The sequence below is a fragment of the Amblyomma maculatum genome, chromosome 9 (assembly GCF_055883805.1).
Source record: "Amblyomma maculatum isolate TAMU_Amacu chromosome 9, ASM5588380v1, whole genome shotgun sequence".
Classification (NCBI taxonomy): Eukaryota; Metazoa; Arthropoda; class Arachnida; order Ixodida; family Ixodidae; genus Amblyomma; species Amblyomma maculatum.
The window spans coordinates 121,929,272-121,953,528 of record NC_139352.1 but is presented as its reverse complement, the minus strand read 5'-3'; the positions used below and the strand labels follow the sequence as shown (position 1 = coordinate 121,953,528).

At 46.0% G+C, this 24,257-nt stretch overlaps 1 protein-coding gene across 4 annotated transcripts in view; it reads left to right on the top strand.

The window, feature by feature from the left end:
• Positions 1 to 24,257, top strand: part of LOC146180285 (constitutive coactivator of PPAR-gamma-like protein 1 homolog) — a 105,702-nt gene that overhangs the window by 35,547 nt on the left and 45,898 nt on the right. For 2 of the 4 annotated variants that reach the window (XM_084579497.1, XM_084579499.1), the window contains 5 exons: positions 3,048 to 3,148; positions 6,517 to 6,679; positions 11,026 to 11,144; positions 11,354 to 11,533; positions 12,712 to 12,907. In XM_084579497.1, coding sequence (XP_084435623.1) covers positions 3,048 to 3,148; positions 6,517 to 6,679; positions 11,026 to 11,144; positions 11,354 to 11,533; positions 12,712 to 12,907 — 759 coding nt within the window. Of the gene's footprint in view, positions 1 to 3,047; positions 3,149 to 6,516; positions 6,680 to 11,025; positions 11,145 to 11,350; positions 11,534 to 12,711; positions 12,908 to 24,257 lie in introns of all 4 variants that reach the window. The other 2 variants (XM_084579496.1, XM_084579498.1) reach the window with 1 other exon arrangement.

Genomic DNA, 24,257 nt, shown 5'->3' with positions numbered 1-24,257 from the left:
TGGGTGGCGGCGCGAATTTTTGAGTGAATTAACGAGCTGTTACGCGCATAGACTTCTATGCACTGCGGACCGGACCACGATGACTATTTCGAATTATCCAAAATTTCGAATTAACGAGTTGTGAATTAACGAGCTTTCACTGTATTGCTAAAACCAGTATTGTTATAAGTGGGTTTGACTGTAGTAGTGTCATGAGCAGAGTAACTAAATGGTGAGGATTTTTTTTGTCGTGCACAAGAGCACTGTGTTATCAGGATGAAAAGTCCGTTTTTTTTATCTGTCACACTAGCCCACAATTTCACTCGATGCATTATTCAGTAATATTTGGTCAGCCACAGCACTTATTGGAGTGTACAGCATGTTAACATTTCTATTAGTGTAACACAATGTCACTTACATAAACCATAAGCAGGTCAGTACACTTCCTTGGGGAATGCTGATGTTATTGGCCTCGAGATCGAGAAGTCGCCACCTTGCGGCTCAGCGGCGACACCTATTCAGTGTGGATGCGTTTTCGCGTCGCGTGCCAGCCCGCAGTGATTTACTTGCGTGCATGCGGCGTGTACAGGAGCGTTTTTGTTTGTTTCGCAGTTCCTGTGAGCTTTTGCTTACCTATATGCCTCTTGCAAAATAAATATGGTTCATTAAAAAAAATATATACTTGTCCGTATCGAGCATGTCATGCTTGGATAAGGACATCATCCATCGCGGTCTTCGGCGCTTGAGATCCTTTGACATGCAATGTCTCAAACGAAGTGGTACTGTCGTTACTGCCGTGTCAAAGCAAAACAGGTTATTGCCGTCAATAAAAGTTAATGCAAACGCTCAAAAATTGCATATTCCCGTTTCTGTTTGGAATACCGCAGCTACTAAAACATATGCCACCGCAGACTGCTTCATATAGCAGAATGCAGTTTGAACAGACCACTCTATGCTTACTATGCCATCTGTATGCACGATAGAGTTTTGTGAGTACTTTCTTTTTTTTTGCGGTGTCTCAATGGTAAGGGTGCTCGACCGCTGAAATGCGGGATTCAATCACAACCGTTTCGAAAGGCGTTCCTCTGCTGTGGGATTTGACTGCACAATAAACAAGCCCACGTGGTAAATGTGGTGTTAATAATGAAAATAAAAGACACGAAAACCAGCCTCTGCAATCATCCGTCATAGCCGATGCCGCTTTCATGCGTTACACCTGGGCCAATATGCATTTCTTTTCTTTTTTTTTTCTTGTTGAAGGCTTCTGTGCATCCGTAAAAGTTTTAGTGAGCACATTTTGCTTTAGAGAAATGCTCGAATGTTTGGGAAACATATTCCCTGCACCTAATTGTTACCCTAAATATTACATAATACACCTAGATCAATGTACTTTACTGGTAGCCTATTATAATTATTATAATCCCTTTTCGTCCAAGTGCTGTCTTCCGACAAAACTCGTCATTTCTGACAACGGGAGTAAAACAGCTTCATGCGGGCTTAAATATCAGTATTTAGTTCGGGGATAAATACATTTTTATAGTCTCATGATAAGATGACCTCCATTTCTTTCGGAATAGTTTTATATCCGGCATCTGTTTTGGAAGCAACCTTAATATTTTACTTCGCATAAGATTTAGTCACTGCTAAATAATTAGTGATAAAGAAATTTTCAGTCTGTAAAATTGCTTCCCAGAACACGACAGTGCCCATGTGCAGTTATAACGATGTCTTCGCAGCGAGTAATTCGTAGCTTGCACTTTAACATTACTAAATTTAATCGCTGATTATTGTCAATTCTGTCAAGTGTGTAAAAGTTCTCTAGCACGGTGAAATTTATTCGCATTGCAAAACAAAATAATTACACTACTAATTCACCGTTATGTATTAACAGCACACACATCAGAAATCCCTTATACTTTCCTCGGTTTCAGGAAATCATTTACAGTTAGTGGCGCATGCATTAATACACTATCATATTCTATGACAGTGGCCGCAAAAAGCATTTCGGCAAATTCAGTCCACTCAGCGCTGTACACGTGAACAATCAGCTTTCCTGTGCGGCGAGGTTTCCTGTATAGTGTCGGTGTGATCTCATTTTTGGGGAATACTTCTGCGTGGTTGTCTAGCCAGAGTTGATGTGCACTCAGTCTAAAGCAACTCGCCATGCAGTGCGCTGCCAATGCTACATTTAACCTGCTTAATCCTCGAGTCAAGTACGATATAATGAACCAGGCTTTCTCGATTCAATCTAAATTACTGCAGGTCAGAGCACGAACCTTGTATCTGCGTGGGCTTGACACTACATTTGCCGGTCTCGCTGGCGTAAACTGTTTAAAAGTCGGTAAGAAAAACAAAGCTGTCATTAGGCAGGCCCAAGCATTAGGCGCGTGAGCGTGGTACAGCGCAAGAAACGTGCAAAGTAAATCTAGAAGACTGGTGGTTGAGTGCTTTGTTTTCCTAAAATCCGCTCTTCTTCTGCTGCATTGGCGACATCCTTGGATTTTTTTCTGCAATATTGCAGAAATACTGCTGAAAACACGTCTTCATCGCCAAGAAACCCGCCATTAACTCGGAAGCAGACCTACGCAGCGTGCATTTCTGCGAGCGCCGCCGGCTGCCGATCCACACTACCGGAGTGACGGTGGCGCCACCTCTAGGTCGATCTCGCGGCGAATACCTCTCAGCCTTTTCCTACCTTCGGTGCACACTGTTGTAGGGTGGCTTTTAATGCAAGAAGACAAGGAAGCTAGTTGAAAATGTTTGAATGCTTACTGAAACCTGCTTCGTATGGCGTGGCCAGTCTTGTTTTGAAGTACCTCTGAAAGCACTCTGAATTTAGCAATGCTTTATGACAAGATAGGCTAGGTGAATATGCTGCGGCTTTTACTGTTGTGAGCTGTTCCATTGTTTAGATTGTGTTTTATGCTACTTGATGTTCTAAAAAGCTGTGCAAGGTTTTCCTTAATAATGACTTCTGCACTTGGCTGTGTTGTCAGCTGGGTGAACACAGTGCCATGGTCCTTGCACACTGTGCAGTTTCACATGATGAAATCCTTCTCTTTCCGCAGCTGACCTCTCCTCTCCGAGCCTGGAGCTGTCGTCGCCCAGTGAAGAAGGACTGCAGCGAAGCGATCCTTCAAAGTTTGCCTCGGAGACGGCTGAAAGGGAGGTGGGTGCCTTCACACTGCTTGCCTAATGCAGTGGCAATTCAGCACTGTCCATAGTTTAATTCTGAATCAAACTGCATGCATTGCTTTCACAGCATATTTCTGCACAGTTCTCACCAAAAAAAATACAGTCGAACCCGGATATATCAAACTCAAAGGGGATGGTGAAATAGTTCGATATATTGATAATTCGATAAACAGAAATCGGCTTGTGACGGCACTTACAATGCGAAAAAACGATACCGTATTTGTCGTATAATCAACCCACTCGCAAAGGCAAGCATCATTGTAAGGACAGCCTTGTAACTTGGTAGTGATATAAATAACGTTATATGATTACCTGCATAACAGAAACACCCCGGTTTCTTAGGCAGTAAATAAATTTAAACACGCTAAATATTTGTCTCCTATTGCTTTAGCCATGATAACAATAAAATTTCACTACAACATGCATTCTTTGGCATTTAGCCAATCTCAGCATATTCAGGAAATGGATCTCTTGCTGAGGCCGAAATCTAAGTCGGTCTCTCCCTGCAAAGCTTGCTTTCAAAAAAAAAAAAAAAAAAAATGTCATTAGAAAACACTCTCGGTATTTGCTGAAATGAAAAGAAGTAGGCGTTTTTACGACGCATTTACTTTCAAGTCGCGAATGTGTCGCAGGCAGGGAGCGTGACAAATGGCCCGAAACCTGTCATCGAGAAGCAAGGCACGCTGGACAATCAATAGTCTCTTCATCCTGTACTTTACATATAAAGGACAGGTATACAGAACCCTTTCGACAGCTCTCGCTAGGTCATCTTTAAGACAACTGTTGAAAAACAATGCACGAGTGGGAACGAGACCTTTTGGTTGGAGAAAAAAGCCTTGCAGAGAAGCCGACTTACAACAAGTGGTATAGCACACATCAGTGCATATAATTAAGATCGTTCGATGACCAACACTGGTTTTTAGAGCTTAACCAGGAAAAGACGCAGGTGTTCAGCAGACCTTCGATCGCCTTTCGGTGCACACTAGCGAACGCGTCGTGGAGGAGGCGTTGGTCTGGCGGGGCAGCCAGGGTCACGAAATGCGCGTGGTCGCGTCGCAGATCTGAGATAAAGCAGACACAATACAAGTTTACTACGATCTTCAGAACTTTTAGCCAAACACACGCAGTCAAAAACAAAATCTACTCACTATTGTGATGTTCACAACGTGCGTAGAACCCCTTGCCTAGCGACTTGTTTCCGTATCTCCCCGCTGCGCCTTGACGGCAATCATCGTTCCGCCCGATGGCTTCCGCTACCGGCGCACTGTGTGATGCAAACGATGTTACATTCTCTACGTATGTTGGAAGCACGGTGTAATCGTGTTGGAAGCCTCCGGTAGCAAAAAAATGCGGTGCGCTTGCCGCCGCGGTGACGACGAACTCGCCCACAAGCCGCCGTTATCGATGTTCGTCGGCGATGGTCGCACAGTCACTACACTTTCTGATTGTTCCCGAGTTGAACAGAGTCGGAACAACTCGTCCGGCAAGTCAAACGCGTCTTCGTGCTTTATAATTCGCCGTGGATCGCCGATACAATGCCTCACAGCGGCGCATCGCAATGTACGTGGCCGCCATTTTCACTCTCAAACGTTTGAGACTGCTTCTGTCGCTCTCAATTGGCGGCCATATTTAGGTGCTCAACATCATCGTTTCTTTTGTGTTCATGACGTCTCGTGACGTCCACTGGTGACGCAGAAAAGCAATATGGCCGCTGGTCAGAACTGACCAGTAGGACATAGGCCTTTGAGAGCGGTGCGTAATCCGGCCCCTGCTGTACTAACGTCTCTTAGACGTCTGGGTTTGCTTCTGTTTGCTGTGTGCGGCGTTTGAGGAAGCGGCAAATGAAAGGGCGCACGAATGCCTGGATCAGACGCCCAGTGGGGTCAGCTTTCTATATGCATTAATCGCCTTGTGACGTCATGACCTGCCGTGACGGTACATTGCGCACCCCTTGTTGAACACAACCAGAATTTCATTGAACGCATAAAAGTTCACCGGTGTTCTATAATTCGTCTACAGGAAAGGAAAGGCACAGTATCTGTCACTCGCGAAATCTTGCTATCATTCTCACTGTAGACAAGGGAAATTATGAAGAGCGTTTCACGATCTGGGGCGTCGCACAGTGGTAAAGTGCTGGGCTGGGGATCCAAGGGATGGAGGTTCGATTCCCCGGTGGGAGACATCGTTTATTAATTTATTTTTTAACCCCTTAAGGGCCAAATAAATAAAAAAGTTATGCTTCCAAATTGCCAAATTTTTTTATTATGTACCATGTTTGAAACAAAAAAAATCCCAGAAACGATTTCTGGCGGATAATTATATTTTATTAGTCATTACCGGCCCCCTTGTGCAATACTCCATACCTTACACCTTTGAGGAGCATTGAGAAATAAAAAAATAAATTCTTGAAAGTACAGATAGTACAAAGTGGCTTAGAATTGCCGTGCAAAAGATGCACCATTGCTTCTAGATGCATTCGAACTAGATGAGACCACTATCCGTGTGGTAGCGTTGGAAGCATGGCACTGCTCAGAGGGCCTTCACGCACCACTAGGTCTATCCGGCACCATTCACGAAAGCTCGCCCATCGTGTCATCGCTGCTGTCTTCCGCTTCTGACTCGCTGTCGACAAAAATGTCATCACTATCCTCTTCACTTGAAGAACACAAAACGGCATCGTCCTCCCTTGTGCTATCATCCGATGCAGAATAATCTCCCGCACCAGATCTACGCACGCATGATGCCATGTTTTAGAAAACGCGGGAAAGGGGATGCAGGAATTCCGCCATTTAGTGTTCAAAATCGCATTCAATAAAAATGCCAATGATGGGACCCATGCTGCCATCTATGATTTATGTGGTAAAATATTGTTTCAAGAGCTGGGCTCGCCATCAGCTCCTTGAAACATTGCGGAAAAGCTGTGATGACCTCATCTAGTAATAAGCAAAAAAATTGTCGATCGCTTGTGACGAGCTGAGCTCGTCATAAGCCCTTAAGGAGTTAAGTATCAGAGCCGCCACAAAAGCATGGCACTTTTGCTGATGACAATGATGAGCCAATAAAGGCTTTCGCCTTTAAAACTGCTGCTCTGTGTGGCTCAACTAGCACCTAGTTATGCACTCAGCAGTCATCTTTAGTTGTGTCAGAGTTTAGTTGTGTGTGGGTAGGTTTGGCTCTCTGGCTTTGCTTTGGATATAGCGTACAGCCCGTGTAGCACATTTAATGTTGTTGTGTCTGAAATGAAACGTTTTTATCATCTGTCGTCCTTGCGGGCACCCTGTGTGCTCTCGCAAATGTTGGTAAGAGGTACCTTTGACTGAGTGAAATCTGTCCCATTTACAGCTCTCAAGTCTGACTGCGTACCGTCAGGCAACTGGGGGTGGCTACCCGACGGCAGGGGCAAATGGCGGTGTGCTGAACGGGGCCTACAAGCCTGCAGACACGCTAGACTTGTTGCACCGGAACAGCACCGAGGACGAAAGCCCTAGTGCCTCGGACTCTGGTGGTACGTGGCGGCAGTTTGCCATTGGTGGAGGAAGCGGTGGCACATTGGCCACCTATCATGCCACTTTATATTCAGTCATTAAAATTAATCTAAGCTAAAACGGTCACATGGAACTGCAGAAGAAAACTAGGTGGGGTGAACAAGCGCAAGCACACTTTGCAAACAACCTTTAGAGGAAGGGTGAGGGTCTCGGAAAACGTTTTTTTTTTTTTTTCTTTTTCTTTTTTTCTTTGTCAGCATATCTTGTTGAAAGTTAGCATGCGAGTACAGCATAGAATGCCAACATCGAACCCGGATTATTCGAATTTTGTTTTTATTGAAGTAACAGATTAGTAAAACCTCGTTATAACGAACAGTTAAAAAATCGGAAAATAGTTCGCTCTATCCATAATTCGTAATGTAAAATTTCATAGAAAATACATGCAAGAGCAGCAAAATTCAAACGGAGAAGGCACAGCAACTCGGAGCGTACCTACTTGGGTCACGTCCATTTATTTACGCGCAAAAAACTGCGTTATCGAGGCCTGCTTTTTTGTGTTGATCGCATTCCGTATCACGTCCTGTTCCACAGTTTGCAAACACTGAACAAGGGCAAACCCACTGCTCTCAATAGCACTGCAGCGGCGGCGCAGTAAATCCAATGCAGCAAGCGCTTCTTGTGAAGTCGGAATGTTCTCATCGTCTGCAGGGTCAGCCTGAGCTTCGTCTGCGGGATGTTCAGAAACTTCCACAGCGATTTCGGCGTCCGTCAATACAGCCATGGGTGCCACGATGTCGTCGCCGCCTACAAAGTCCTCTACAGTCATTGTTGCGGGCATGTCACCAACAAAACGCGAAAAATTGTTACAGGCTCATCGAGCTCGCGGAACTGTGCTTCTGCTTCGGCAGGATCGTCCCCATCGTCATTTGATGCACGGGTCTCTGCTGGAACAAAACCTGCGTGCCGAAAGCAGCTGGCGATCGTTTTGCCTTTCACGCTGTCCCATGCCGCTTTAATGCTCCCAGCAAGTCGCTTTAATGCTCCCATCTTCAAGTCCTGCTTCATAAGAAGCTTCACGAGAGAGTGTCAGTCTCCTCTTGTAAACTGCCTTAAGGGGGGACGCGACCTTTGAAAACCGAAAAATCGCGAAAAAGTCGATTTTTGGAAGATTATATATTCCGGTAGTATGTCTTATAAACTATCATTTCTGTAATTATCAATGTCCAACTCGCCGTAGAAATACTCGAAATTAATTATTTAACAAGCGGCGGCAGCCGCGGAGCAGCGAGCACGCGCCGAAAATTCCCAAACTTCGCGCGCGCACCATTCCTCTCCCGCCGAACTGAGCGCCGCCATCTTGGTCTTGTTTTGTTTGTGAATTCTTGCGCTTTCTTCTGCCACCCTCGGCGGCGGCGACGGCGGCGCGGTCGAGGCGTGGCTTGCTACCGATTGAGAGCCTCGTGGCGGCTTTCAAGTTTCCCGCGCTCGAATTCAAGGCTGCGATTGGGCAAAGCGCGCGCTCCGCGAGAACGCGGGGGATCGGCCGACCACTATTGGCTGCTGCGGCCGCTGACGCGTCGGTCTCCGCCTCCCCGCGTCGTCTGCTACGGCTCTTTGCTGTCGTTGGCTTCGCCATTTTTGCGATCGCCGGATTTACGATCTCTCGTCGTGCCCTCTGAATGGTTTCGTGCAACGTGTTAAACGTTGCGTGGTCGCTCACGATGCCTCGAGGTGCGACACGCATTCAGTGCAGACTTGGCTAGCTTTTTTTTTTTTTTCGTTACGGCGCTTATGCCGCGGAAGATAACCCGGGAAGTCGCTTGTCGCGTTTGGGCCGCTCCTCGTTCCTCTGGCGAGATGCCGCGATAGATAAACCGGGAAACCGCTTGCTGCGTCTGCGCCGCCCACCATGCTAGGGCGAAATGCCGCGGGGGAATCGGGAATGCCGATTGTCGCGGCTTGCAGAGCTCAGGATCGACGGATCTCAGCATGTGGAAAATGGTCCGCGGCACCAAGGCGTTCGCTGTAGCCGACCGGCTAGTCGCACAGATGTTCGCTGCAGCCGAGATCGACGGAGCGCCATAGCCCTAATGTATATTTTGACGGCCGCACCGGACTTGTTCGTGATAATTGCGAGTGTTCGTCTTAAGTGGGGCCGTTATAAGTGGGCTCGACTGTACCTGAATAAATTTTTGAGGGCAAGGCAAGCCCATGTATTCAAAATATTATGTCTAGAATTTGTCATAATTAATTTGGTTAATCAACATAGGTCTAATTGATAACAAAAAATCCAATTCTATGCTATTTTTCAGCAAGAAAATTTAGAAAAAGGGCTTTGTCTTGCCCTGCGGAACCTATCTAGGAATCAGCATGACAAATTGCACAATGCCAGCGCCTTTCACAATTTCTCCAGGCTTGATACAAAGGACCTACTCGAACCAGTTTGATATGCTTCTGTAACTTGAGAACTAGCGTGCACAATTCTATGAAACTTGGTGGTATTTCATTTGTTAATGTCATGAGCCTGTCTTGAAAATTTCATCATGATAACTTGAGAAACAAAAAAGTTATTGTTCTCTCAACCTTTGAGAGCCGTTTTCTCAGAATCAATTTTTTGCACGGTGTGGCTGCTAGGGAAAGTCATAGCTCAAGAACCGCTTATTGGATTTTCATGAGGTTTTTTTCGCTATATACCTAAGTAAAATTCTGAGGGCAAGACAATTCGTTTTTTTCAAAATATTTTGTGTGTAATTAGGGGCAGTCAATTAAAATATCGTTAAGTCATGTGTAAATTTGAACACTAAGTTTGGGGCTGTACTAAAATTTTTCAGAGAGGAAATTTGGAAAAAGGGAATTGTCTTGCCCTGGGGAAACTATCCAGGAATGACCATAACAAATTTCACACTGCTAGCACATTTTGCAAATTCTCCAGGCCCGCCCCTAGGGACCTATGTAAACTATCTTGATATACTCCTCTAACTTGAGAACCGATGAGCCCAGCTCCATGAAACTTGGTAGTTCTTCAAATGTGTGTACTATGAGCATACCCTGAAAATTTCATTCAGATACCTCAAGAAATAAAAAAGCTGGTGTTCAAGGGTAGCCTCCCCCCTTAAAGGCCCTGATTTTATCCTGAGCTTGGTCTTTAAGGTCAGTGCTGCTCTTTTTTTTTCACGTTCACCGCCATCACAGCACTACGCACACCCGCGTACCACACTCGACACAGCTACCAACGCAGCCTCTGCTGAACGCTACGACTACGACGGCCACGCCGCGACGCCGCTGCTAACACTAAAACCAAAAAACGGGAAAGACTCGTGAAACAAAAAGGCAAAAGCAACATTCGATCGCGCCGCTGCTGAAGCGGCGCTGTCAGCGATTGTGAGATGCGAACGATTTCTCATGGCCTCCGAGATTACCTCCGCACACACAAACAGGCACACGAGGGTGATCTCAGAGGCCATGGATTTCTTTAGCTGTCAACTTCCAATGCCGTCGTGGCATCTGTGGCGCTGTCAGCGCCTGCGAGGTAGTCCTGAACGTTTGCTGCGCCGCACAACGCACATGTAGTGCAACGAAGCCTGCCTCCTGCTATTAAAGTGAGGTAGTGCTTGGCGTCGCGAAGTTCGTATCTGTTTTATACCGCACCGCGTTCGCTATGGGAAGTTAAAAATACATGTTTGACAAAAATATTTCAGAAGAGTTCGATATATTCAATAATTCGTTATATATGCTTGTTCTTTATATCGAGGTTTGACTGTATTTATTTGAAAATCCCGTGTGAAGGTGTAGGAAAATTGCATCGTACATCGATCTCCAGTTTCACTGGTCGTCCGATAGGTTGAACTCTGCACCGCGCAATGGAAGATGCGGTTTTCCCAGAGACAATTTCATCACCTTGGCCGTTTATCGTGTCACACTAGCGTCAAGGCAACACGGCTGGACTAGAGGAGAGCTTGCGCAGTCGCTTCACCGCCAGTGCTAGGCCATCACGCAGCCACCAATGTTTCCTGTGTGTTCACTGCTATCGGTCTGAGTGCCACCACTGGCCCAGCAAACTGATTGTTTACTTTGCATTGCAGGCACATTCTGCAATTGAGGCAGACTAGTCGGCTGCTTGAAAGCTTTTTTTTTTTTTTTTTCTTTCTATTTATTGTTGGAACCTGACTGGTAATTTGAACATAGAAAGTGGAACGTTTATAGCCGTTTTTTTTTTTTTTTTTCATCTTAAAGCCGGCATTCCCCTCTGAATTGGGGATGTGCTGCTTTATTTAACTTAGCCCTGGAATTTGTGACGCTGAGAAGAACACAGATGTCCTTCGTTTACCCCATGGCTGCCTCATAAAAAGCTGGTTTTGTGGCGCAGGTGGCCTGCAGCAGAATGGTTCGGCACATGTGAATGGCAGCCTCCCAGGTCCCAGCTCATCGAGCAGCAACAGCTCCAGCCCCGGCCGCCAGAGCCCCAAGTCCTGGCAGGGACGCAAGGTGAGCATGTGCACGTGCTTCTAAACTGGCTGCTTTGAACTTTTGTTGTATTGTGTGGTTACGGTTGATGGCTAGATTTGGCCAACTGGCTCTCCTTACGTACACTGTTAGTGGAGTGCTGTTCCACCTGAACACTTGTGCCGTTTTCACCGGGTGCGAAAGATTGTAGCAGCAGATGTGTTATCTAATTGGTGGGTCTCTCGCAGCAGGGCCAGAAATGTGGTTCTGGGCCGAACAGTGCCAGCAGTGGTGGGGAGGGCCGGAGCATAGTGTTTGTCATGCCTGAGACGCCTAAGCTGCCCAAGGTACCCCCCGAGGTGATGCGCACGGCCAGCGAGAGGCACCAGAAGGGGCTCATGTCCCCCTGGATCTACCAACTGCTCTCCCAGGTGAGTGCACACTGACGTGGGTCTGAGATTGGAAAGGTTTCTCAGTTGATTCTTTCGCTGTTCTTCCCAGCACACAGGTGGATGCAACAATGACCTTGTTTTTATTTTTCTCTTTTCTGAGGCAGTGCTTTATTTACCCACTTGGTGCGTAACAATCGACTTTGCGGGCAAGAAATGGGGAGGAGGGGACTGTATGGATGCGTTGTGAGGAACAAGGCCATGGTGTACACGGAAAGCTGGGCAAACGAAAGCTTACTACCAAGGTGTCTAAAAACAATCTTTTTTTTCTGGCTAGTCTTTATAGGAAGGCTACCGTCAAGCCTTAGCAGTGTGTGGCAGTTGCAGGGAGGTTTCTTGTGCCCAACCTTTCTCAGAAGAGCCTTTCAAAAGCGTAGACTGATGGGCGAATTGGTACAACATTCTAGGAAAACGCAGCGCACCAGCAATTGCGCTTAATTTCTTGTACAAGGGGCTCTATCCTGTCTCACTGATCTGTCTCACTTTATTCCTATAAACGCCAAACCCTCGTGGAAGTCACGTATGCTACAGCGCTGTGTCCCTTCCTTCCTCGTGTTTGTGCTGGTGTGCTGCATTTTCTTAGAGAGCCTTTCAAAAGGTTATCAAATAATTCTAATACATCCTAAATTGTATCTTGAACCCATTTTCACAATCGGAAAAAAAAAAAAAAGTGCAATGCTTTTGATTGTAATGTGCACAGATTTTTAATGCTTTGGCAAAGAAAGCAATCTCCTCACTTAGAGCAGCCAGCCCTTATTGTGACTGCCCTGTTGTTACGAAGGTAATGGTGCCACCGCCTCAGTCACCTCTTTCTGCCGCTTGGTCACCTTGGAAGCAAAAATCCATGCCTTTTCATAAAGTTTGGAAAATGGTATTGCCTGCCGTGAACTCTGTCTTGCATTAGGCCTTTCTGCCTGCATAGCCTTCTCAGAAGATTCGAAGATTTCTCGCGGTCCCGATGACTTCGAATTAACGAGGTTGTACTGTATGTGCTGTGCTGTTTCGCCAAAATATTGCAGTGGTAAAAGATGACCAACTTGTGTTTTTACTTGCTTGAGTCTAGCCATGTAGCGCTCGCTTTTTCACCTCAATAGATCTGAGTTCTGTTGATTGGGTGTGAGCAATTTGAGTGGCAGTTAAGAGAAATAATTGCTTGGCAGGGTGCCATCAAGATTCCTGTGGCCATCGAGGACGAGGCCCCCCGTGACCTGCCCTGGGGGGTGACGCTGTTCCGACCCATTCGTCAGATGGTCTACGCAGTGCTGTTCAACATGCATCATCTGGCATTTGTCGCTCGCCAGAAGAGGGAGGCAGCCAGTGACTCCTCCAAGGCCAAGGAGGGCACCACTGCTGATGGTGAGATGGGCCTCTTTTAGCCAGTTTTAAGCCATCGTTCTGTCAGCTGTGCGGCGTTTTTAGTCTTAACTTTGTGTGTTGATGGTAAAAGACTTAGCCACAGTAAAAAGTTTCAGCTTTTCTTGTTACATGTTGGTAAGTTATTTACACGATCGTCAAACTAAATCTTTTAGCCACATCATCTTTCCTTTCTCGGCTTTGAATATGGTAGATTTGAAGCATGGGTCCAAAAACATGGCCAAGCATGCCTCCTTGTCATCTGCATAGAGGGCGAACCTTGATTTCACCGAATGTACCAGGGCTGTTTGAAATTCAGTAGTACCAGTAAAATTTGCAAGGTAATGCAGCACTCCAAAAAATTAGGGGTATTTGAGCTGAAAGTACAGTCGAACCCGGATATATCGAATTTTGGTTATATCAAACTCATGGAATATCCCCTTGAAAATCCCATGTAAAAGTATAGGAAAGCCGCGTCATATATCGAACTCAATTTCACCGGTCGTTCAATATATCGAACTCCGCACCACGCACTGGAAAGTGTGCCTTCCCCAAAGACATCGCATCACCCTCGGCCGTTTGCTGCGTGACGTTTTCAAGCCGCGCGCGGAAGGAATGAGGGGGATGTTCGGCTAGGGCAGCGCCGCGCCCATTCCCCAAAGGTGCGCACATCTGCAGTTATCATTTCCCGCTCACCAGCACGTGACGTTTGCAAGCCATGTGCGTGAATGAACCAAAGAGAACCGGCGGGAGCGAGAGGGGAAAAACGAGATAGAGCGAAGCGCAAGGGTGTGTCCATTTTTGTCAAGCTATCTCTCTCCCTCTTTCCCGGCCTTCGTTCGCAGTAGCACGCGCTACGCATGCGCCAAGCCAGCTCAGCCTGTTTTCAGACAGAATGTGGGACGCTTTCTCCAGCGTGTGCTGCGAACTCCCATCTGTGCGGGGCGGCTGACCCAGCGCCTGCGCAAGTTAAGAAAAGGCATATCTATCTTTCTTTCTTTTCTTTTTTTTCTTTTTTTGCAAGAGTCGTGCGCGGCGTAGCATAGGAGAAGCGTTACGAAACGGCTTTTTTTTTTTTTCTTTCTTTTTCCTGGAGTCTTTAATTCTTGCAGTATGAACCAACGAAAGCACGCGGTCAGCTCCGATCATGACACCGGCTTTTAGCATTTTTCGCTTTAAACAGCATTTGCAGTTACTTTATCACGCTTTCCAATGATTTTGTGACAGTAGACTACACCCGCCCCAAGCGCGGCGTGATAAATTGAACCAGGCTTGTGCAATCAAGCCATCACGGGCAGTCTGCCAAGTTCGCTTCCCGCCGCAGCAGGAGCTATCAAAAGAACATGCAGCGACGTTATCGCTGCGCAGCATCTTGGCACACTGCCAAGAAATGAGCTGCAAGCGATAACGCTGGAGATTTCTGCCGCGGCAACACAGAAACCTTGTTTTGAGCTGCCGCGGTGGCTCGAGCGGCGAGAGGGACGCAGTTCCAGCAAGTTGGAAATTTTATGCTCTGTCACTACCGCTGGTCGCTGAGATCGCTTAATCGCTTGCATGTGGGAGAGCTGGCCTTAACGCCTTTTTTTTTTTTTTTTCTTTCCAAATTCTCAAGTGCAAAAGTGGAGGGTGGGTTCATTATGCGAGTGAGTTGATTACGCAACAAATACGGTATCGTTTTTTTGCATCGTAAGTGCCGTCCCAAGCCGATTTCTGTATATCGAATTACCGATATATCGAACTATTTCGCGATCCCCTTCGAGTTCGATATATCCGGGTTTGACCTACTGGCGATAACAGTGGCTTCAAAGAATAGCTTAAGGGGGGACGAGGGTCTTAAAACTAACCTTTTTAGTTATGGCTAGAATCTCACGAACCTTTGCACACAGATGTGGTTTTCTGTCCCGATTTCAAAAATGTAATTATAATTGAGCTGGTGGTCTTAGATCAAAAGTTATCTAACAAAGTCCAGAGTGTAATTAGTGAATTTCTTACGCAGCTTTAATGAACTTTCTCATTGCATTTCGTTGCTTTTAATTACATAGATGGATAGCCAAGGTCTCCCCATACCCGATGACATCCTTCGTTTACCTCAAAAAGGCACGTCATGCTCACATATTATGTTTAGAGTAAAAGGCTGCATTATTTGACACGAACTCATTAAGCTAATCTCAAATTGACATTTATCCATTGCCTAAACTAAAAAATTAAAAATGTCATCGGGTACTTCATTTCTCTCTGAAGAAAATGGTACCAAAGTTATTTGTGTGAACTAAAAAGAAATTATCAAAACCCTGCGTAATACCCCAGTCACACGGCACTTCTCCAAGGTGTTTACTGCAAAGGAGCTTTATTGCATTAAAGGAGCAAAACTAAAAAGGAGAAGCGGCGCAGCTACACGGCAAATGCAAAGGAGATGGATGAGGATGATGATAGGCATTTTCTGTGAGCGCCATCTGCCGAATGGCAATCCCAATGGCTGTCAACCGCTGCGCTTGAAATGGCACTAGTAAAAGCTATCGAAATTGAAGTAGACGATATCTTTCATCTAGAATGAGAAGTGAACAAGACTGGCCTTGTTTATGTTAGGAAAAGTAACCGACTTGATAATATAGAAAGATTTTGAAGGTCTGAAGCATGAAGCGTATGTTTAGTAACAAAAGTTTTTTTCCTTTTTCCTTTCCATTCTGACCACTGCAGACGCGCACTCGTCGTTCGGCCCGGTTCCGCGTGCTCGCGTGCGAAGCATACTTTGCTCGTGCGAATTTTGAAAAAATCTTTATAGGGTGTGTTACAACTACGAGTGACGAGACCCAAGGCTTGAAAGCAAAGAGCGAAATCATAACAAGGAGACATCGTATGTCGATGCGGCTGTTAACGTTCGAACTCTTCTATCAACACTCGAGATGCTTAAATTTCGCTGAAATGCAAAGTTAACGCCTAAAGGGCCACTCACATGGAGCAAACTTTCTCTGCGAACTTCATGAGGCGTGGCGCAACGCCGATGCCCCGTCGCCGTGCCACATGCAGCGAAAAACTGGTGGTGTGGGTGCCCGAGTGAGAAAACGCACGAGCTGGTCCGCTTCAACGAGGCACTTTTCACACTAAATGACATTTCAAGAGCAACACATAAAATAGACAGCACTTAAATTGCCCCCGATAGCGCTTGTATACAGCATTCGAGTACGCCCGACGCCGCTAGCAACAGCGTACTGCAGGCGCGTCGCTCTGCAGCAGGGTTTGAGCGAGTGTTGTTGAGCGAAACGTCGAAAAAGGTACCGCTTCGGCTGCATCATCAAAATAGGCAAAATCGCAATGCTTACAGCACATTACGACGCGACCTTACCAAAGCGGTGCCGCCCGCTAGCGCGGCGGACAACAGTGCTCTGGCCGTGCGCTGCTCCCTGGTCGTCGCTAGGCCTGTTATATGTTTCGCACCGATGGCACATGAAACAGCGCTATGAAATTCCTTCGTACTATAGTGAATGATCTACTCATAGAACTGCCTAACTTTGAGTCTCATTCTATAGTAATAAAAGCAAAATATGATTAATTTCGGCTTCACGTTTTAGCGGAGATGGCGTGCAAGCGGGCCGGAGCAGCCGCGCCGCTACGGCGGCAACCGGCTGTGAACAGCTTCCATACAGCGACCCGGTACGGCTTAGCGATCGTCAAGAAAGACTCAGTTTCGGCATTCGGCTCATTATTTACGGAAACAACAAAATTTAGCCCATTTTCTTTTTTTTCGTTTGTTTTGTATCGCCGGCGCGCACTACTCCAAGCAGCAGCCGGCTTGATCAGCGGCGAACGGTGTTCAGGCTGTTCGCAATGTTTGCCGCGGGAAAATCGCTCCATGTGGGGCAGCCTTAAGTAGCGTCAATTAGACTTAAATATAATGATAAAATTATATTTGTGTCAACATTTTTCTTTCTCTGTTTACTTTTTTTTTTAATCCGCTCCGTGGCGTTCAGGTTCGGGCTGCTCCTTTGCGAAGCTAAAGGCCGCTGACGACCGCCTTTCCCGCTACGGGCCTTTATCGCAAAGGGCTCACGACTTTGCCGTGTAGCTGCGCGTCAACCGCCTTTGGAGCAAAGAACCTTAATTCTCAAGGCCTTACAAGTGCCCGTGTGACAGGGGTATAAGACTGTAGAGATCGACCAAAAATATGAAACTGAGAAAACGGCATTTGAAGTTTGATAACATATTATAACTTGAACAATCAGTAGCCTCACTGTGATATTTCTCACCAAAAGTGTCATGCTCTTCCCATTTCCAAAACTGTCTTTGGATTTTGAATATGTGAACTAAAACTAAAGCTATCACAATTACCCATGGCCAAGGTAGCGCATGCCGTTAGGAAATCAGCAAAATTTTTTTCATATGCAATATTATTTTAATGGCAATTTGCAAAAACCTCGATAGAGTGAGGCAAGTGTTGGATCACTCCCTGATCTTTTCAATATGACTGCAGTGATGCTAAATTTGTCATTGTCACTCGGCGACAATGTAGAGAAAAAGCACAGTAAGGCTGAGTGCTGTGTCCAGAAACAGCACTGAGAAAAACGTATTTGCATTTTGAGACAACCTTTAAGTTTTGCTACACTGCAGCTATGGTAATATAAATGGAATCATTGTGAGGCTTTTTTCTTTATGAGAAAGGCTATATACTAAACATATAACAGTACCCTTCCCAAATACTGGTAAAAGCTTGCCACAAAGTCTAAATATACCGCCACTAGAACCAGCGTGAGAAGCTTCATTTACCACTTCATATGCCTGTGGCAGTGCCCTTCAAGGCAAACAAATGCTCAAAATTACGATAAAACGGTCTTGCTATATTAATAAACTTGCACAAAGTTTAAGGCTAAAACACAGCGGCATACTAGGATGACCTAATAAATTGGTTAATGTTCCAGAATGAAACTTTGCTACTTTGCTGTACAGCGCATGCAGGGCCGCACGCGGGGTCCCTTGCTATAGCTAAAGTTCGAACTTTCACACCCTTTGAGCGCAGCGACGGGATTAAAAAAAATATATATATACACGAAACCGTTCGCGGAAGAGGAACGCGGGCAACGGCGCGATGTCAGGCTCGCCTGTCGTCTGAAGTGACGCGATAAAAAAGCAACGAAGTGGTAGCGTCGGTCGGAACCATGAGTATCAGCTGAACAGTTAAATTTACTGATGCTATCTTTGATGCCTCTGAACCACTCGCAAACGATTATATGCCGCCGGACGTGCTGCAGCTAGGTCGAGAACACGCCGCACGACCCTGGCAGCGCGCCGCCATACTCGTTCTTCGACGCGCACTCGCTAGGCGCGTCGAAGAACACCCCTGATACGGCCACGTTCACCGAGCTACGTCTAAAGACCAGCACCAGCTGCGGGAACGACTGATACGATCGCGAAAGCGCATCATAAACGAGCAAAGCAGCAGCCGCGACAAAGAACGGTTAAAAAAATAAAAACAAGGCAAGTCATTCGCGCTGGCCAATGGGAAGCGCGAGACGAGGGGCACGTTTCGCGAGCGTGCGCTCCAGCCAATCAGTGGACCGGAAACGGCTTTCGGAAAACCCGCGACGGTGGTCGTTCTGTTTGAGCGACATCATTTGGAGACGCCGCAAAATGCGCACAAAGAAACAAGCTTCAAAACAAGTCCAAGATGGCAGCGGCCAGCCGGCTTCGAACAATTTTCCCCCCCTTTTGGCCATTTTGAGGCTCCCGTGGCGTTTTAAAAGTCGATTTTACCGTATTTGCCGACTGAATTCAGTGTTGATATTTTGAAGGCTAGTGCTCGAAGGTACAAACATTCCGAAAATGTGTTTTTCTCAAAATCAATTTTTCGCCCATTTTTGACCAGTTCAAGACCCGCGTCCCCCCTTAAAGGTCAACTCCGGTGGTTTTTCCATCGTTCTGTGGTTTTGGTTGAATTACATTCCTCGGCACTTCCTGACTCGAACACAAAAAACCGTTTTTCGAAAATCCAATTAGAAGTATTTTTAACGGCAAATCGAAACCGAAACTGCTTTCACGGCCAGGAACAACGTCCCAGGTGACGAAATGGTGGCGTCACACTCAGTATTAGAGAAACACTCGTACGTGTGTTGGATGGTGGAAATAAAGTATGGAAATCGTGAAGCACTGCATAAAATGTCTGAGGTAGTTCAATATAAGCCTCACAATTTCATAATCATGCGGGAAGTGGACAGTAACGCTGGTATACTGTTTGTGACGTCAGAAACTCAGTGTTGCCGGCAGAAATAGTCTCAACTTAAGCCATGAAGACAGCATATTTTAAAGTCTTGTTGCGCGCGAACGGATTATCGTACGGCACCCAAATTTTGTAGAATGCGTCAGGACAGAGAGGAGAATCTACAGTAAAATTTTTATTAGAATATTCGAATGTCAGAAAATCCCCGGAGTTGCCCTTTAACTATTTCTACATATTCACAGGCCTCTTTCTATTCCGGTGAAGTGAGTGCATTAGTACTGGACCGAGAGCCGAGACAACATTAGGTACTGGCTCTTCCATCTGGTTTCTACATCTTGCACCAAACGAAGAGGGTCTTTGCCTGCTTTTTAATTATTTCTTCTTTTTTTTTTGTGTTTCTTAAGCCTGTGCTGATGAACTGTGCTTATACTGACTAACAATTTCTCTAGCTTTTCTCACACAGACGATTGCATTGTTAGGGCTAGCTGCAGGGGTATGCAAAACACGATCGCTCAGTCCACAGGAGCCTCCTGACAGCAGCACGGATGTTGCGCCTGTTACTTGTTTAGATGTACTTTTCACAGTTGTCTGGTATCCCCCACTCTGTGCACATTTCATCCAGCATACTTTATTTACACGATTGTAAGTTGACCCTTTTTGTTTTTAAATTCGAAAATCCGAAGGTGAAGGGTCGTCTTGCGATTGAAGCCATATCAGGGAGTTTTTAACTTTTACTGCGCAGCACAAACATCAGCTTCGGGAGTGGCGATAAGTGACGGAAGAGCCGCTGTTAGAACCGCGGCGACGCTTCCTTTTTGCATGTCAGTCACGTGAGGTCACGTGACATGGCGGCACTTCCAAGGCATGTCGATGGTTGATGGAAGAGCCGACACCGATCATTCGTTAAGTTTGCGCTCATTGCACATTCACACTTTTGACTTTACAACCAGCTACATGCTTCGTCACGAGCTCTGCTGTCCAAAAAGCATTCGGTGCTTGTTGCATGCAGCGTTCAAGGAGACGGCTATCATTTATGCCGAAGTGACAACTGCACTGTGGGCCGCAAGTTCGAATCTTCTAAACGGGTTTTGCGGGAGTGGCAACAAAACAAAATTTTCAACTGTGATGCCAAGCGAAGAGGCTTCCAAGGGTTGGTATGCTATCCCAAGCTGGAGGCAAGTTGTACAACCAAGCTATTAATTTTCAGATAAAAAGGTAAACTGCGTGAATGAAACTGGACATGAGACAAAGGAACAAAAACAACAACACAGGTGCAGACTTCCAACTGTTTATTGGCACATGCTATATACGTGAGGGAACTGAGGCGCGCAACCACCGCTATCTTTATTTACAATACTGTAAGCCCTTACGGGCTGTTACAGGGTTTATCACATAAGACGTGATAAACGGTAAAAAAAAGATTAAAAACTATTGTTACTTTCTTTTACATTATGAGTAAATATATTGTGATATATATGCTCTGCGTCATTGGACGTTGAAGAAGACAACGATCCGCAACAGTGACACAGAAGAAGACGAAATGGTAGCAGCGTTGGTGCTAGAAGGTTGACACTGCTGTGCTTCTGTGTGCTGTGTCATCTTGGATTAACCTTCGGGGACTAGCCTTGCCACGTATCAATATTGCTATGAAACCTTCAAAACTGTATTTGTTGTTTTTTAACAGCCGCCGCCATAAAGGCTCATCACTCTGATTCTGGATCGCACATCAGTTCCCTAATCTTTGTTTGTTAATGCTCGATGTCGCGAGTCACACCTTTATCAGTTTCGTTGTAGCGCAAGATGCACCGAGATCTGTCTCGAAGGTTCCGGCCACTCGCATGTCTTTCTGCAATGTTCCAGCCTGTGCTGGTAGCTGTTTGCGATGTTATCTAGATTGTTCTGAGCAGCCTTTAAATTGAGCGTTGGCGAGTGCGACGGGCATTCTTTGTTTGACGATCGACAAGCACGTTTGTTGCCATCGCCGCCGCCGAGTTGCTTAGTTATTTAGTGGGCGCAAGTCAGCCCAATAAAAAGTTAATTTCAGTACCACCAAGCCTGTGTCTTCTTTTGGTGTCAACGGCATCATCACCACTATGTGACAATATCATTGCAAAAGGCCAGATAAAAGGTCAAGCACTGAAACGTCATGTCCCAAGAAGCATATCATGAAAAAAACCACAATCAGAATGAGTAAGCATGACTGCCAATGCAGATAAAAGAGACGGAAAAGTTTTTGGTAAGGCTATAAAAAACGTGTGGGTGTATGGAAAAACAACAGTGGAGTGAAGGAATTAACAGAGATGAAAAGAAAAAGTGAACATTAAAAGCAAGAAAAAAGCATTCGTGATAAGAGAAGAAGGGAAAACAGAAAGGAACAATTCTAAAGATGAACATTAAAACGAGCTAAGAGAATCATGTGGAAAAATGACAGGAAGAAAACAACAAATTTATTTTTGTCAATTCCTTCACGCCACTGTTGTTTTTCCATACACCTACACATTGTCACTTGTCCTAAAACAGAATTTTTTATTATTAGAGGTATCATAAAGAAATTTGGCATGTATATGCATTTTTTTCCTGCTGTTTGAAAAAATATAATTTGTTTCACTATATCTCAATTAGGTCTCATAGTATAGTAACATAACTGACTCCTAATTAGCCAATTTCTTACGGGTAATTAAGACAGCTTTCCTGAATATTATTTGGTTCCGATTAAAATGTCACTGTTGCCAAGGGCTGCCATGTGAAGCTATGCTATTTATACAGTTGAACCTGGATTAACGAGGTTGACAAAAATTCAATCTTTTGTTACATGCAGGTTTTGTATGAAGGCTCGCACGAATGATGCAGATACGAAACCGAAAGGCTTCATATATCAGTGAAGATGAACTCACCCTTCAGGCATTTATTTTACAGTAAAAAAATACGTAATCTCTGCTTGTTTCCACGCAAGCGAAGGCACAACACGGCGCTCCAATGAAGCTAAATCATCTCCTTTTTCGGCTCGCGAACGGCGCAATACGTTGATTGCGTTCATCACCTCCTTCGCAGTGGGCACGTCACACGGATCTGGCTCATAGGAACCATCATCACAGACATTGGGATTTTGCACGCTTTCGGCAAATGCCTCATCATTCATTTCTTCCGTAGCTACGGCGGCGTTGTCGACAAACCAAAAGTCGCTCAGGTCGACGTCGTCGGGGACACCACCTTTGCTGCGTAGCTCATCTCATACTTCGGCCACATCGGATGAAGCTGAAGTCTCTTCTTCCTCATTGTCGGCACCAGCGTGTGCGTTTTTTGTAATCCCTGCCTTCATAAAGCACTCCTTAAAGGTCCACAGAAATGGGTCACCAAGAAGGGTAAACAATGCCATAACACTGATAGATATTGAACCACCCATCATTCTCCCGCAGAAATTTTCGCTTTAGCTTCTGCAACACCAGAGATATTGGCGATTAAAAATGACCCGTCCAATTTTCCCTCTCAACCCGTACGCCAAAGGGAGTCATAAAAAAATAAAGAATACAAGCAAGTTCAATGCTCCGCCCGGAAATACGTCACTTTGACGAACTTCCGGTTGCCGCGCGCTCGCTTGCTGGCGTACTCGCATCAACCTGTCCTCGCTCGCACACGCCTGAGGAGTTTGCCAGTTCGCGCAGCAACGGTTAGTGTAACCGCGGTTACGCGAACCCATGGTTAGCTCATGTTACACGGCTGACGAAACCATGGCTACACCACTAACTGCGGTTATGGCAAACCGAGTTTGGCGACCTCTGTTTGCGTCGTTAACCAAGGTTATGGCAGCGTCTGTTGACAGAGGCTACTTGTCGGCGCCCGAGTTCGCGAAACATACGAGCGGGTCTGCTTCGCAAAGTTATTTATTTGCCCACTGTAGCACGTTTAGATCAATGTATAAATATGGTGCCGCCCGATGTCTTCGACTACGACTGACAGCGCAGCGACTCCTTCACGAGTTTGTTGCATCAAGGTTGACCGCCGCAATGCCTTCATTACATAGAGGTCAAAAATACATTGGCTTCAATGGGTGTGGCATTAGGGAACTTAAAAACTTCGTTAAATTCATGAATTCGTTACATAGAGGTTCGTTACATCCAGGGGCCGCATCCAGCGGAGGTTCCTTTCGGGAACTGTTCTCTTTCAAGATGACGTCAATTTGACGGGAAAGACAGCGGCCAATCGGCGATGGCGCCAGATCGTAGGGGTGTCTACCACGAGCATGTTGCTTTTTCTGGTACTAAATAATTGTACCGAAGTGGTGTTAAGCACGAAATAAATCCAATAATTACATAATAATGCGAACTAGTGAATTATAGACTGAAATATTCTTGGAAACTTCCTGTTAACAACTTCCGAGCAATTTTCTTAGCTCGTGAGTTTCTTTTTTGCCGCTACATAGATGGTATCGCACACACGGCGGCGGCGTCTGCTTCCTCGCTCGCTGTGAAGATTTTGTAAGTTCTGTCTTTCGCACAGAATGGCAAATATCCCAAGAACGAGGTCTACAATGCCGGTAGTATGCAGTCTGAATCACGCTAGCTTTATGATCGAGGAGATGCTGCCGCCGTTGCGAGTACGAGCTAGCTGCTTGATACCGGCACCAGCAGGGCAGCATCCGTAGCCTTATCGGCCGCTCAAGCGTCGTGAGTGTGCGCGAACTGTCTGTGAATAGTTGTCAATGTAGGGCGTAGCCGATGACACAGGAAATCCGATCGCACTCGATCCAGTCAGCCACTGTCTGCTCCCCTTCCGCTGATGTAGAAGGGGACAAAAACCCAGCCCGCACACTTACGGACGCGAATTATTTGTCTCTACTGGATTCAAATGGTCGCACTGCTGTTGACCGAGAGCTCTCGATCGCAAAGTAGCGATCGAAGCTCGTAGAGCACCTTCGCTTCTGACGGCAGCCCGGCCTACCCCTTCGTCACCACTTCCCTACTCGATCGGCGCACAGTCTTAGCAGTGTTGCCGCAAAACCTCCTCAGACATGTAGAAAACGTAGTCCCCCCCTTTTTTTTTTCTTTTTACTGTGTCAGCTTACTAAAACCGCAAAGCTCTGCCCCCCCCCCTAAAAAAAAAATACCACAGCCGTACTCAAGCAGCTGTGGCGCTCGCCGTCTGTTG